General features: G+C 41.5%; 1 protein-coding gene across 1 annotated transcript in view; it reads right to left on the bottom strand.

Moving 5' to 3' along the window:
• VSTM4 (V-set and transmembrane domain containing 4) overlaps positions 1 to 13,790 on the bottom strand; it is a 32,010-nt gene extending 18,220 nt beyond the window's left edge. The window contains exons 1-5 of the mRNA XM_053984431.1: positions 13,708 to 13,790; positions 8,046 to 8,444; positions 4,366 to 4,434; positions 3,439 to 3,546; positions 873 to 906 (exon numbers count right to left, since the gene is read on the bottom strand). Of these exons, the coding sequence (XP_053840406.1) occupies positions 873 to 906; positions 3,439 to 3,546; positions 4,366 to 4,434; positions 8,046 to 8,444; positions 13,708 to 13,762 (665 nt within the window). The 5' untranslated portion in view covers positions 13,763 to 13,790. The remainder of the gene's footprint in view (positions 1 to 872; positions 907 to 3,438; positions 3,547 to 4,365; positions 4,435 to 8,045; positions 8,445 to 13,707) is intronic.
• Between the last annotated feature and the right edge of the window lie 2,620 nt (positions 13,791 to 16,410).

The following is a 16,410-nucleotide window of genomic DNA, read 5'->3' as shown; positions in this document are numbered from 1 at the left end:
TGGCCTCTCCTGAACCCTGTGCTGCTTTGTTTTGATTTCACTTCCTTCTGAGTGCCAGTTAGATTGAATACCGTGATAATCCCATGAGAATGCACTAAAAATCACACTGTTGGAGGATCTAGGGTGTGCTATATTTGGCATTGAATCCCATAGTGTCTAAAGAGACTATGAGAAACAGCATATGTTACCAAGAGGTACTGGATTTAAACTGCAAGGCTAGAAACACATGGTTTCTGTCACTGAAAACTGGGAAACAGCTATGCTTTTATGAGGCATCCCTCTTTTGTCTTTTTTTATTGCAGTTCCAGTCCAATATACATATCAGGAAAATCATACAATGGAAATCAGTTTTATAGCCACACCATAACAAACTTTTGGCAGCTGATGGTATTTAAAGGGACAGTGATTAACACTGCAGCAGAAGAAGAATTCTTCCCATCACTTGGAGTCTTCAGCTGGGAAGAGACTGTGGGCCTTGAAAATCTGCTTTTGAACCCCACTCTGTCCCTGGGTGTGGGAATCCCTGGGTAACATTGTGATTTGGTCTATGTCCATGGACAGTTTAAGTCATTACTATCCCATGAGGTGTTGGGGAACCCTAGAAACCCACACAGAATGAAAGCAGGTTTCTTCAGAAAGCAATTCAGAACATCAGGGAGAGGCTTGTCACTGAACACCTGCAGGACCTACAGCTAGCCCTGGTAGATTCTCCCTTTTCATGCACAGCAGGCACATTTAGGAGTCAGGGATATGCAAATCTCTATGTTCCCATAAGCATTTTGAAAACATCACTCCTTTTCTTCAGTACACATAGCAAAACAAATCCAGAGATGGTACCTTGGTACAGAGCAAAGAGATGTCTAATCTCCTACCTGTTCTGGGGGCATTTCACCAGGTAATGCTTCACTGTTAAAGAAAAGAAAAGAAAAAAAGAAAGAAAATGTGGCTTCACACCAACACAGTTTATGAGTTTCAAATGAGCACTGCAGACAGACCTGTGTTGCTGAGAGGATGGAGTTGCCAGGTTGTTACACTGGGAGAGCTAATCATAGTCACTATACATTGTATTGTGCTTTAAAATGCAGTCTGACTTGAAGACATAGCTAGTCTTGGGAGAGGGGAACGTATTAAACAACACCAAAAATCTGCTGTGGAAATGCTGGGCAACACACATTCCAGTGGTCAGCCCAGCCAAAAGACAGCTTGCTAAAGAAAAGCACAGCAGGCCAGTAATTTTACTTTGAAGACTTTTATTTCCCTTATGGTGCCTGTATTTATTTCCAGAAGCCTGAAATAAATCATTCACCCACAGGAGCCACGGCTATTCCTAATGTAAGTCAGATTGTGGCCACAGGCATAAAGAGATCCCTTCTGGGATCAGATCAGAGGTCCAGTCCAGCCACCATCCTGTCTCTGACAGCTGTGCGTGTGAGCTGTGTAAATCCTTCTTCATATTCCTTTGAGTCAGTAGTCCTGAGCAAGGGCAGCTGCCCCCACTGCAGCCTTTTAGGAGCCAGGGTTATTAAAATGCTCTTTTGTGGCTTTGTGGCTTCTATGCCTCTCTTAAAGGACAGACTCTGGCTCTTCTGGTCAACCTACTGCCAATTTATATCTCAGAAGGATGAGAGAGCGCATCCCTGGGTCATGATGTGAAGTTGAATGCAACACAGACGTGCCCCTCCCTTCTCATTCCCTGTTCTTTAAAGGACCATGAAAGGCAGACACCAGGGCACTCACACAACTCTGCCCCTCTCTATAGGAAACTTTTCATATTTGGACTTAGCTAAATTCTCCCATTCTGAGGGAGCTATACAGCTCCCAGGAGGTGCATTTTAGTCCTAAGGAAATGGGTGCTGAGAGCACCAGGAGCTGGGACTACACAGGGACAATGTTTGAGCCAGTCAAGGTAGTGCTTCCATCTACTTGTCTGGCCTTTTTAAAATGTTTATGAGGACAGTAGGCCAAATCCTTCAGCAGTAAGGGAATGCTCATGTACAGTGCTGACACGTTTTTGAGCATGCAAATATTCATATATTTGGGTAGCAAAGAAAGGTTTCAGCAGCTCAGAAGAACCTACTTTTTCTCTTTTGCAAATCCTTATTCTATATTGTGTATTATTTCAGTATTTAGCTGGTGTTAGTTCAATGTAAATAGACCCTTCCTTCAAGCTGCTTGTATGCTCACAGCAGTAAATTGACAAAACCAAGCAAATTCTAACCCAATGTCTGCTCAAGAAAAACTGAGATACATCAGTCTAGTGCTTGTGGCTTCAGGGTGACTCACCACGACCAATGTACTTAAATGTGGGTACTCCCTTGGCACAAAACCTTTGTCATCACTTAACAGGGTAAGAAGAATAACATCGATCTTGCTCCTTCCTCTTGGCAAACAGAGTTGTTGGGTTCAGTTAGAATCAGAGTTACTCTGCTAAGTGCACTACCAGCAAGATGGAGCCACAGACTGAAATGTGTTTGTGGTCAGGCAAGGGCTTCTCTATACATCTATTTCTGGCTTACATGTCTTCTCACTTGTGTATCTGACTCACTCATTCTTCGTGGGATCTCTGTAGGCTGCAGAGGCAGCAAAGTCATGATTCTCTCCTGTCATTAACAAAGCAACTCACTAACCAGACTCCTCCTGAAAGCTTCTGTTCAGAGGTGGTCCTCACACTCTCCTCTGACATGGTGGCTGCTAAGTGTGCTGGTATCTCATCCTTGCAGCTTGTGTGAGGTCTCCAAATAAACCACTTTTAAACTGAAATGAAAGTAGAGCCTGCACTGGTTACTCCACAGATCTGAAATAGCACTTCTGTTTACAACAACACTGCTTTGATGCAGCCTTTGAGAAACCTTCTCTGAGGCCAAGAATGACACAGTAACCCTTCGTCTTGAAATATTATTATGAAAAGACAGATTTGAATGTTGAAATGATGCTTTAGTTTCAGAAAATACTGCAAGTGAGTATTTTCTTATTATTGCTAATAAAAGCCCTCAAATTCCCAACAATATTGACAGCTACTCAAGAAAGGAGAAGAAAGCAGAACAGAGTTAAGATTGCTTTGAAACCCCTCTACACATTTAAAGAAACGTGACTTATGCAAAATTTTAGCTTCTGGTCAGAATGCAACTCAATGATTCAGCACTTGGTCTCCTCTGAAAGAAGTTCCAACTACTTTCAACTTATGCTTGTGCAAAGGTAGAAGATTTTTGAAAAGTCCAAAGCAAATTTAGTTTTATTTCCTCCCTATTTAAAGGGAAGAAAATGCCTATGTTCTAATTTGGCTGGCAGAATTTTTCTCTTCCTACCAATTTTATTTAAAATTACAATCAAGGCAAGGAAATATTTATTTTTCCTGCTTTCTCTGCGTTGTCTTCTCCCCTCCCCTGCCCCGTTTTTTGGCAAGGGCTTTGCAGTCATCAAGAATGGCATTTCACTCACCTGTGGATCTCCTCTTGTTCAGAAGGGACTGGCAGAGAATGACAAGTGTGAAAAGGAGGACACTGATGATGCCTATGGAGCACACAAACACTGCATACACGTACAGATCTGAAACCCAAGCACAGATCATGGTCAGTGCTGCAGCTGATGCTTCATGATGATGGGACAGGAAAAAGTTACATCTACAAGATCTAAACAGACCCTGGTCCTATAGATTTAGGGTAACAGTTCAGAAGTAGTTTAACCTTCTTGAAACTTTCCTATAGGATCCTGCTCAGTTTGAAATTTGGTTGAAGTCTGCATAAATGCAAATATGCATAACTGCACTTATGAGTTGTGACTTTCAGGAGCAAACAAAAGACTGGTTTCAGGTTTGGGGATTTTTTGAGCAACAACTCAAAACCCAAAAGGACTTCAGTTGGGTTATTTCCCAGCTCAAACAGCTGTACTTTTTGTACTTTTTTTTTTTTTTTTTTTTTTTTTTTTTTTTTTTTTTTTTTTGGTAACAAAAGAAAAAAAGAACAAACAAGAAAAGGGGCAGTGGGGAGAGTGCTGAGTGGCTGGGGAAGAAGGAAGAAAGTCTGCAATTGCTTCTTCTGCTGGCAGCACTGGCTTGAAATTTTTGTATGATTATTTTTTTTCTTTTTCAAACTACAGCTTTAGTCTCCCTTCATGGCTTTAATTCAGGTTTTGCAAAATATTTCCAGTGGTTATTTTCCCATTTGCCATAACAGATATAGGAGACACTGAAGCTGGATTCTTCCATTCTCTTTTGTCCAGTACCTCCTGTACTTTGTGGGATGATTTCTCAGGCAAGGCTGGGTTTGCACAGGAACTAGCAAAGTTGGTCCTGATTTGGGGCACTTTAGTCATCCTGACTAAACTAGCATCAAGCATAAACACAGTAGCAGTTACATGTATCTTTACCTTCAAAAAACTTCCAAGCTTCATGATTTTTCTTGAAAGTGGGATGATCAGAAGATTTTGATGAAATCACTGAAAAAAACCAAACAAGATATGACAAAAATTGAAAAATGTGTGACATAAAAAGTTTGAACCTCTTGAAGTAAATGTATTCTGCCTTAGACTTCAGTGCTCCCAGATTTTGCTCTAATTGTCTTTTAATGAAACACTTCAGAATTGTCACAGAATTGTCCTCCCTGTTTCAGGAGGATGGATGACTGTCAATATCATAACAGCTGTACAGCCTAGAACCAGAATCCAAATGCTCTGACTGCTGAAATGTTGTTCAAAACCCTCTGTGCTCTCCTCAGCCAAATTGTTTATGTATGCTGATATTTTTTATGATATCAGATTAGATGATGTCACTTATGCCAATTCCATGACTTTTCATTCTCTACCAATCACTGCAATGAAATGGGAGTCTGGTAATGTCCTCCAGATTGCCAGTAAAGTCTGAACCTCCAAGAGAGCTTCATGTGGCAAATCATTAGAGAACAAGTATCTTACTGGCAAAGGAATTCATTACGGAGTGCCCTGCCGGGATGTGAAGGGTGGGGCTAGATCAATGGATATACAACTTGCAGGACTGATGAAATCTTCTCTTCAGTTTCGATGGGAAGTTTATCCTGAATATTTTAACAAATTACTCATTTGTTACATGAAAGCATCACATGTGTAGATTTTTGGCAAGTATTTCAGGATAACTTCCCTGAGAAAAGAGATTTTGTTCATTTTGGGAAAAAAAAAAAATCTTGCATTCCTGTATCTTGCAACATTTTTACTGTTAGAAAATGCCACATGTAACTAAGAAGTCAGACTTTCTCCTATGGTAAATTCTGGTAAATTAGCTTCCCAACAAGACAGATTGTTGTGATCATCTACTTGTTTTTGTTCTCTATGCCAATAGGATTATACTTGGACTGCCTAATTTTCTATGTTTGTCCTTCTATAAGAAGCCTCTTCTCTTGGATTGTAAATCATTTGGAAAATGTATTGCTTTTCCAAAGAGATGTGCAGTATCATGAGGGATTGCCTGATTTTAAATGATGGTTTTGGGGTGCTGTATACTGTTCTGAGAAGAATACTGATTACTTTGAGCTTTCTGATAGGAAGGGAGTAGAAGCACCATTTTTCTGATTTTTTTTTTTCTGATAAACTTGGTTTTTTGTGTATTGTCTACTATAATTAACTTGGTTTCAGGCTGACATTGATGACACAAGCCCAGGAAGAGATGCCTTTAATGAGAATATGGGGGAAGGAGAAAAGGTTGACCTTATCTTAGACATTGTGTGGCTGGATTAGGAGGCACTTCTTGGCAACATTAGCACATGGATTTCTCTTGGTTTTACTAACGAGATTTAATAATAACCTACTTATAAATACTATCTGATATCTTGTATTCACAACACTGAAAGGGGCAAACTGCAGCAGTTCAAATTTCAGGTGGACCTTCTGAAAACACTACAGAGTTGCTGTAGTTGACACAAGTCCAGGAACAGAAAACTATAAGGACTCCATCTCCACAACAAGGCTTCTTTTCCAAAGAAATGTATTTTGCCCCTAAAGTAGAAGCCAGATATGTAACTAAAATTTAAATGTCATCATTACATAGGAAGGAATTGTATCCTGTGACTCAGTTGCTTTTCTGTAAGTCCAATATGTGTATTTGTACAAATTTATGCATTGAGACAAAATGTGTTTGCAACTTATTAATGGCCTATGCAAATTTGCACAAGCAAACTTGCTAGCAAATAACAAAATCTGAATTTAAATTAATAGCAGTAGATACCACAGATCCAGCTGTCAGCTTGCTTCAAGAGCAAGTTGCATTTTGAAGAAGCAGAATTATCCTTTTCTTTTCCCCCTGGAAATCTGCATCTTGCACAGTAACCTCCTCTTTCTGTGTAAATATTTTTTTTTTTAAAGGGACTGTTCTATTTCTGCCTCTGCTTGATGTGCAAAGTTTTAAGAAACTTGTCTGGTGCTTTAGCATAAAGATACTATTTTGAATTTGGGCATAACTGCAGACACATTACTGGAACAAAATGTTAGGCAACACAGCAACTGTGATGTGGTAGAACATTCTACCTTATTTGATAAAGCACAAGCAGTACAACTTAAGTATCCAAATGCTTCAGGCAATTTGTATTGCTCCTTTTGTTGTATCCTGGGTCTAACTGTAATATAAGTAAATCCCTTTGCAATAAAAAGTTTAACTGATCATAATATAAAACACAAAATGTGTTTGGAATAAAATTTCCTTGAAAAGCCCAAGTGTTACTTTTGGGAAAACTGGAAACTTTATCAGCACTTGGAAAAGAGTTACCTTCCCTCTTAAGCACAGCAAGTACTGTACACTCAGGGTGCATTAGCCAAATGCTAGCAAAGGTGGTCCTTTGCTTCCAGTCAAGTGGCTTTAAGTGGTAAAACGTTGCTATGACATTTAAAGATACACAATATTTCAGATGTCTTTTGGTATCTTTAATCTAGATCTAGAGTTAGAATAAATATCCTTTTAAGGGGCCAGGGTGGTTGTGGTGTTTGCCTCAGATCCCCACAGGGTGTCAAAAACTCTCTAGGCTGGCCAGCCTTGCTCCCTTGTCTCAGGTTTCCTGCTCTGCTTTGGGTCATTTGAATTGGAGAGCAGCAATACAGCTGAGCAGACAGTGTGAAAATGATGAAGTCATGAGGTCTCAAATCCCTATTCTGATTATATATTCATGACTCATACTAGAAATCTGTTATATAAGGACTGGACTGAACAATTATGGATTTCCTTCTTTTCAGTAATTTCATTGATCTGAACTCCATAGTTTAGCTATGAAAAGTAATGAGGGGTTTCAGTGTTATAATTAGCAATAGTCTGAGAAGCTATGAAAGATGTGCAGTGTCTCTTTGTGAGGAGGAGTATGACAGGTGGGGTGACAATATTTTATATTGCTTTTTCTTCTGCTGCCACTTACTTGGAACATGCCATTCCATCTCCAAGAACTCCTGACAAATCCATATGTTTCTACTACAGGCATTTAAGAACTTACATCATTCAGTGAATGAGAAAACACTCGACACTGCTTTCTGGCATTATCTTTAAAGTTGTTCCTGTGAGAAACCAACTTTTCTGTTTATAGAGACACGAGCAGGGGTGGGAGTTTGCCAGCTAGCACTGATGGCACAGCTGCTAAGCAAAACCACCTCTTCAAAGGAGTCTGTTCTCAAAACCCAACTTCACCCATCTCTGAAAGTGTGGGTGTGGTGGCTTAAGAATTGAGCTCATCCATCCCAAAGAGATGGCTTGTCTTCAACTTGGTTCAACTTGTTGCTGGTCATTTTATCCAAAGTTCAATACCAGCAGGCTGGCCATTGCTTTTCTAGCTTTGCTTTCTGGCTGCAAGTGGTATAAACAATAGTGCTGAAGTGATAGTAAAAGTGCTACTTACCAACTGGTGCTAGGCTAGAACTAAGACCAAGGGAAACACTAAGAGAGAGGCAAAACGTATATTGAGTATTAGGTTTTCTTCTCCTATCCACAAATTACATTCAAAAATAATCTAAATTCAAATGTCTTATGGGTGAATTTATAAGGAAAAAATAAAGGGATCACAGGACAAGAAGAAATTATAGACTTGCAATCAGTAATCTCTCACCTCTTATTTCAGTAGCTGCTGTACCATTTGACCATGCTGTCCACTTATTTCTGTGTTTGCCAATTTCCTGTACTTTACATATATAATGTCCTTGATCTGTTTGCTGGAGGCTTAAAATAAGAAATTTGTACATAGTTCCATGCTTCTCTTTAAGAAGATGAAGTCTTTGCTTGTGAAAATGATGTGTATAATTTCCATAATACTGGACAGACCCAAACTTTGTCATTTTGATCATCAGATGCTCCTGGGTCGGCGATGCAGCGAAGATCCACCGCACAGCCAGCAAATTGTCTGTCTTTCTCTTTTGAGAAATGTGGCAGTAAAGGGTAGCATTATCCCCCTCGGAGTATTGCACTGTTGGTCCAGGAGAGACTGTCACATTTAAAGCCTCACAAACATCTGTAAGGAAAGAAAAGATGGTGAGAATCCTCCATACTGGCACAACAGCACCATAATCTGTCCCAGCATGCAAGCCCAGGTAAACTGATGGCGTCTGTTTAGTGTGCAGTAATTTAATGACCTTGTAGAACCTGACATCATCTGCCTCTCTGTGAATGTTAAGGATGGTGTGAGGCCCCCCTTCAGTGAGTCTGCCCTAGCATTTTTTCTGTCACTAATCAATAACCTAGAGATAACATGGAGACCTTGCTACTGTCACAGGACCAATTTCACATAATCTTTTATTGGTCTTTCAACAGTTTTGGAAACTGCTTCATGACCAGCTCTTCTGACAGTTTGCATCTTTCTTAGGACCTCCAGGCTAAATGCTTTCAATAACCAGTTTATGCTCATTTGTTCCTATGCCAGCTTTAAGCTTAAAATAGTGTTTTCTTCTCTGGAGCTTACTTCCTGACTCCATACACAAAGCAATTATCTGGCCTCAGCCTTTGCTTTGTTGAGCTAAAGAAGACAAGCTCTGTTAGTCTCCTCTAGTAAAGCAGTGTCTTCCCTATTCACCCTAACAGCCCTTCTCTGCATTGGTTACAGTTTAAATTTTGGGGCTGGTTGTAATTAATTTTTTTTTTAATGTAATTGACTGCAGTTACAGGCAGTGTCTGAAAAGAAATTCTCCATTGTCCTGTGGAATACTCATAGTATTTCTCAGATTTGACTGGAATATACCTTGCCTGGTATATCCCAGAATTATCTTGTCCTTTTTCAAGATACTTTCATACATGATTTTATGTCAGGTGACAAATAAATAGAATATTTGAGTCTTTTCCCTTCTTTGTCATTTGCATATCACTCACCAGCATATCAAAGAAATTCTTACTAATCCGTAAGTATGTGACTTTGCTGTACTAACTTCTGCTCCACTTCTGTTACCCCATCCTCAGTTTTTCCTGTGTGCTGTCCTCTTATGTTGATTCGATAAGGTCAGCATTTCAATGTGCATGCTTCTGTCTACTTCTTTTAGACATTATCTGTGCAGACCTTACATCACACTGTTCCCTAGATTATCACTGGAAGACCACTGAATTCTCTATAGGCTGTAGTTCCTCATGTCCTCTGTTTTAAGTAATGTTCTCCTTGTCATAATCAAATGGTCATCTCAAACCTGGGTTAAATTCAGACTAGGTTTTCTGACTACAAATTCAAGTTAATCTGACAGTATTTGACATGATTTATATCATGACAAAATATGACATGAGATCATATTGGGACAAATGATTATTCAATTGTTCCATTAATTTATGATTCTTGTCTTTAATGTTCTTCATCCTAAACCATCATTTAGACCAGTTCTTTGTCTCTCTTGCTTTACTTCTAATAATAGCCAGTATAGGTGAAGGCTGAAAAAAGTGTCCATAGCTGTTTAATAGAGGAAGATTTCCTTTTCCTGACCTAACTGATTTGCACTGGACTGATTTTCTGAAGCATGGGAATCAACACTCATTTTATTTCCTTCTGAATGCACATTAAGAAAGTCCTGATTAGTCATATCAGAGAGTGATCTTTTTCTGACCAATGCTGTACTGTGGCAACATGTTCCCTAAATGACTTGTGATGTGTAATCCACTGGTCTGAGGGCATCCACTAGACAGAGAACCATATTCCAGCAGTGAGCAAGCACTCCCTGCAATGCACTCTGCAAAGCATGAAATGTCCTCTAAACTGTGAACTTCCTGTTATGTGAATACTGTACGGCACTCAAATACTAATGAGAATTGCAACTCTGGGAGGATGATTTTTTCATTTCTGGACACTTTTCTAGCACATCAGCAAGGAACATTTTAACAAAGGGGATGAGTGTTTTGGCAGAGACTATTGTCTGACATCAGCTCCTGAAACACAAACATATATTTATCTTCAAAATAAGCAAGTAAAGTATTTCCATTCTATTTCTGAAGGAGTTTTGGAGACAAAGACACTGGTTTTATAGTCCCAGTAAAGCAGTGAAATGAAACAGTGAATTATATCACCTTACTTACAGTAAATCCACTAAATTAAAGAAGTTGCATTGCAACTCTTTGAGAAGAATTCTGAAAATTAATAGTATGATCATTATTTTGTGCCACTTCCATTAAAATGTCTACTGAATGGCATGTTTATTCCAAGTAAAATTATTTTTTTGTTATGAAGGAGAAAATATATTGCATAAAGAACAGTTCGGGTTTAAAAAAAAAAATTATTGAAGATACTACAGCTAAGCATGGATGAGATTATTGGTAAAATTATTTGTGCATTATGTTTGTGTCTGCAATTCATGTGAATGTCAAAGTAAGAGGTTATTTTGGATTATAGAAAGCATAAAACTAGAACAGGATTTTGAAATTTAAAATTAAGTCTGAATTCCACCAAAAGCTTTCCAGGCATGAAATTTCAGTTATTACTCTCTGGACTTACCACCCTTGGTGCTTTACCAGCAGAAGGGAAGCCAGTAACTGGCTGTCTCTGCTATCAAAATAAGATTAAATTTGAAGTTGTGCTGCTTAGTAAATAAGGAATAACTTTGAGATTTTCAACACTTTTTGGTGTCCTCAAATGTACTTTGGCAATAAATGTTTAATAAATCATTTATAAAATTATGGTTTGGAAAAATGAAAAACACAGACCTTTTTCTACTGAAATTATGAACATGTCATGAGAACTGTAAAGAAAAACAATTATGTCATTTTCCTGACACGTGAATTTATTTTTTGAAAAAGCTGGCTAGGAGTAATTGTGAAACAGAGTCCCAAAATAAAAGGAAAAAAAAAAAAAGAAATCATTGCTTAATTCCAAACTAGGCAGAACATAGTGCCAAGAAGTACCCAAGAGAAAATACAGAGGAAGTCAGATAGTCAGATATGGTGATGATGGACACCTCTGTGAGAAGATAAAGCAGCATTGTACATGGAGATTCTGATCCCTTTCTAGCTGTTTACACTCATACAAACATTGGTATTTTATACCTCATGCTTCCACTTTTCCTTTGGGGATATGCCTTTTTATAGGGACATACCAAATTTTGCATCCTTCATGTTTCTGATCAGTGGGAACCTATCTCCTTATCTTCCTTCTGTGGCTCCCACTGGTGCTGCTGCACAAGTACAGCCATGGGGAGAGTTTTGGAAATCTCATGCTGCTTTTACCATGGTATCAGCACATGTTGAACAGGGTCAGGTGATGCTTTTATATAAAGCAGAAAAGCAATATCCATTTGACTTTATCCTCCTACCACCACTGGGGGAGGAACAGTGGATTTTGAAGGAAAGAGTTCATTTACCTCCTATGTGGAAAGCAAAACCCTCATTCAAGGCCTTCAGGTACTAGTGGATATGTTCCTCCTGTCTTTAGCAGGCACTGGTCAGCCCCAACATGAGGTTTACCCTTGTAATGGGCTTCCTGCCAAGAGCAGAAAACTTCACAACTTAAGAGCAGACTTGTGTGCCAACACAACACTGAATTTCTAGACTTCAGATTGCTGTTTCAAGTGAGGAATCACTGTTTATCTTCTCCTGCCTTCCCAGTACAGTACGATGTAGCCGTTCAGGTGGAGCTCACCACAAGAGTTTCAGTCTCGTTTCTGCTTGGAAAGGGAAATTATTTATAGAATGGGGGAGGAGAGTCAGAGACTTGGTGATTTCTTCACAGTGTGCTTAACCATCAAACTTTTCTCCTTTTTGCAATAAGCTTGTTTAGTTGGTCCCATCCCAACATTTTAGCTGCTTGCTTCTCTGGTATGTTCCACCAGCATGTCTCAGTAGCCTGTGGGGACTCAGGAAAGGTGACTGCTGCCTAAGCTCTGTTTTAAAAAATCCCACTTTGAAAATAGTCCACTTCTGCTTACACCAGCTCAAGTCCAAGAATTAGCTAGATTTGGACTTTGCTGTCTGCCATATTACACAGCAAAACACTTTAACAGCACTGTCAGGAGTACCAAACTATACTTCTAGCACCCAGAAACTTGTTTATGCCAGGGCCTCTCCCCTGTCTGTGCTGGAACAGTGCCAGAGGACTTACAGTGGCCACTGGGTCCTTACATGTGCTGAGCAGTTTCAGCATGGCTGTGGTTTTGTGGGAGAACTCCAGTTACTTCAGCTGAGACAGGAGTGGAGCTGTTCCTGTCCACAGCTGCTCACAGTCCAGGTTTAGTGCTGTATACAGGCCTCTCTTTCATCCTCCATGGAGATGATGGGCAGAATCTGCAACCCAGCCTCCAGTGCTGCAAGGACTGATAGCTGGGGGACTGGAGGTGGTTACCTTCTGATATCAGCTTTGCACGACCAGAAGCATACGGGATAGCTTTTACCTGTGTTGTAGTTTGTTCAGTGAAGCAATGCTACTGTCAAAGCCTGCTTTCGTTTGATTTCTTTACAATTAAAAAGAGCAGATGAGCTAAGAAGAAGCAAAGCTCTTTGTTTAAATGAAAATAATTAGGAGCTGGCTAGCAAGAGCACCAAAAAACAACCAGCCATTTTCAGTTGAACAGATCTGTCATCAAGTTTCACAAGTCAGAAGCTCCCCCTCAGAGAAAGCTTCTGCATTGACTAAAGATGGACTTGAACCAGACCTCTGCCTCCACCATCTCCTGCCTTTCTGCAGGGGAGTTCAAATTCAAGTCTTTCATTAGCCTTCAATGAGCAAGGCTTCCCCACCCCACTAAGCTCACTGCACCTGGAAGTTCAGATCCACACTCTGTGTCTGTTCTGCAGCTTCAGGACGCACAACGCTGTCCAATACAATATACCTTTGTTTTTAGAGGCATAAAGGGTTTAAAGAGAGGACGCTTTTTACAAGTGACCTACAGGTTCCATTTCCATCTGATACCAACGGGATCAGGGCACCTATAGAAAAAACAACGCCGAATCTCCCTTTGCTTCGGCTTTGCCTGGCACAGAAGACAGCCGAGGACCCGTTTCCATTAACTTGCATGGAGAGGGCTTTCTTTTCTAAACGGGATCCGATCGCTGCGAAGAAGCGCTGCTGCCGGGAGCCCGGGGAAGCGGCAGCGGAGCGGGGTAGGGACCGGGCGGGCGGAGGGGCTCCGCGGCCGGGGACCCCCCGCTCTCGCCCGCCGCCCGTCCCGCCGCCCGAGCCGTCACCCGAGCCGGCGCCGCCGCAGCCCCGCCCGCTGCGGGGACCCGGGCCCGCTCCGCGGCGCTGGCCGGGGGCTGCCCGAGCCGGGGCCGGGGTCCGCCGGGCCGAGGGGAGGGGTCGGGTCCCGCTGGGCGCTTACCTGGGGCCGAGGCCGTGGCCAGCAGGGCGGCCAGCGCCGTAGCCAGGAGGCGCATGGCCCGCGGGGCGCCGGGTCCCGTCCCGTCCCCCTCTGCCGAGCTGCCTCCCTCCTCTCCTCCCCGGCCTCTCGCCTCCTCCCCGCCCGGTCCTCCCTTCTCCCCTTGCTTTTCATCTCCTCCCCTTTCTCCTTTCTCCTCCTTTTTTTTTTTTTTTTTTTCCCTTTTTTTTTTTTTCCTGCTTTCTTCCTTCCCAGTGTCCTGTCCCCCTTCAACTCTCCACTTTTTCTCGCCCCCTTTTCCTGTTGTTTCTGTCCACACCATGCCTGTCGGGTGGCATTAGGGCTAGACAGGGATCTCTAGACTCCACGATCCTCTCTGCTCACACACACGCACCCCTTGCCCAAAGGACACGGATCTCTGTCGAGGGGAAATGAGAAACTCCCTCTCTCCCTGAGTACAGAACACCTCTGTACGAGCAGGTGAGGCAGCCCGGCAGCTGGAGGCTGTGGGGTAGATTGCTGGCATGGGGAAGGCTGTATTAGGCATCCTCTCAGGTTTCCTGGATGTGTTGGCAATTTTGCGGCCCTCATGCCCATTCCACTCATCCCATTCCATAACTGGAACAGGACCGCTACTCCCTGGCAATTCTAGTTAACATTATCTCCCATTCTGTGGGTTCAGGTGGTGGCAGCCTGGGGACAAGGAGGTCTGGCAGGCAGGAGTAGCCCATCAGTAGGCATGGGGACGAACGCTGTAGGCATTTAGGACACCTGTGCCAGGACATTGCATACTGTGCTCTGGTGTTTGCCCTCTGCTGTGACAGCACCTGCTGACCACTGACGATCAACCTCTCTAAAACCAGCCTGAATGGATTGATATAGTAGCTTAAGGTGCATCACCCTAAGATTAATATTCTTGTTTTCACAAATGGTACTACAGTGCTAGGCCAGAACGAACAAGGGAAGTTGGTACCTTGCAGTCTATTCCTGCCTTTCCCCTGTTCTCTTTTTGAAGTATTTATCTCTTGAAAGCCTACAAATCTCCCCAGATATGGATTTAATACTTCTGCCAGCAGGTATGATGGGTTATATATTCAGGTTGCATGAAGTATGGATGATACAAACACATTGGCATTCCTGCTTCCCTGGATAGGGCAATTAGTACGAATTTAGCTGTTCCACCCCTCTCCTAGTAATCGTGTAGACAGGATAATACATGTCTGCTTCTAAGCATCACAGATAATTTAGCATGTGCTAAATCTGATCCTTATGAGACTGAAAACTGCCTTTAAAATCATGTAATTTGTTACCTTTAGGGAGAGACTTTGGTGTCCATACAGCAAACACTTCTCACAAGAGGGTGACAGGTCTGGATTATGCACAGAGCAATCATCAGACTTGAGGAAGCAGAAGCAGTTTTTAAAATTTATACTGCCTGGGGAGGTAATTAAAATTTGTAGAATCAAATCTACTCTTTTAACACAGCAAAGGGAAATTCTATCAAAGAGATAAGCGAATTCAAAAACAAATAGACAAATTCACCAGAAACATTCTACCAGCAATTATGCAGTATGATGGTCCTGATGGAAACTCCATTTCAGGATGTCCTTGGACTGCTAATAGAGAGGATACCAGGGATGACTGATTTTGCATACCCTTCCAAAGCATCTACTCCTTGCCGTTGCCTGAGAGAAGATATTAGGCTGGATGGACATCTTCTCATATAGTTTTGCTAGGCTCGTTCATGCCTCACTTCATGTCTCTCATAAATTACTTCAGCCTACTAATCTTTTAATGGTGTGTACAAAATACTGGGGTAAAGACATCAATAAAGACTGCCTAATGTCTCACATGAGTTCTTGGGCCCTACACAGAGCTGAAAGATGCACTGCGAGAGTCAGTATCAATTTTTGTTGTTTGTCAACAATCCCCATTCCTGTTTGCACCAATAGTACCTTAAATTGCACTGAGAACCCTAACAAGTTTTGGGACAGAACTAGATTATTTAACTGGGGAGAAGGCTTTATATCATGTATTTGCCTATAATAGAAGACAGAAGAGGAGTCAAAGGCACATCTGGAGTTCTGAAATCTCTCATGTCTGAGTTTACTGAAAGCATACTCTTTCTGTTTTGAGCATGTGATCTCTGTACTTTTGACAGTTCCCTCTGTGTTGTGGGTTCTCTTTTGTGTAGAATCACTTTTATAGCTCCGTCTTGAAAGTTCTTCAACATAAAAAGTGATTCTTACTTTTAGAGGGATATTTATTCTAAAGTTCCAAAGGTACTTTTAAAAGTGGTCTAGGCTGAAAGTCTTTTTTTACTTGTCATAGCATAAATGAGCTCAGGGGATGCTGCCCTTTTAGGTTTTTTGCTAAGGGAGAGCTGTTCCTTGCACAGCTAGAACAGGACTCATAGATCTATGTACACGTCTGTCTCTTGCTATCTCTAAATTGTACTGCCAGCAAGCAGCACTCATCAGGTAACCCAGCACCTAACACACCTGAGGAAATCTACATTGTGCCAATCCCTTAGGATATACTCATGGTCTAGACAGCACTAGTCAGGCTAGTGAAGTGTGGACAAACATAAACTTCTGACCTCCCATCTTCCCAGGTTTGATGCTGATTTGTTGGATGACTTTTTAGAAATTGGTTCTCACCTCTCATCTGGGCTGCAGGTGGGTGAGATGCAAACTTCCTCTGTCC

The sequence above is a fragment of the Vidua macroura genome, chromosome 8, assembly GCF_024509145.1.
Source record: "Vidua macroura isolate BioBank_ID:100142 chromosome 8, ASM2450914v1, whole genome shotgun sequence".
In the NCBI taxonomy this organism is placed as follows: domain Eukaryota; kingdom Metazoa; phylum Chordata; class Aves; order Passeriformes; family Viduidae; genus Vidua; species Vidua macroura.
This window is presented reverse-complemented; position numbering and strand designations above follow the sequence as displayed.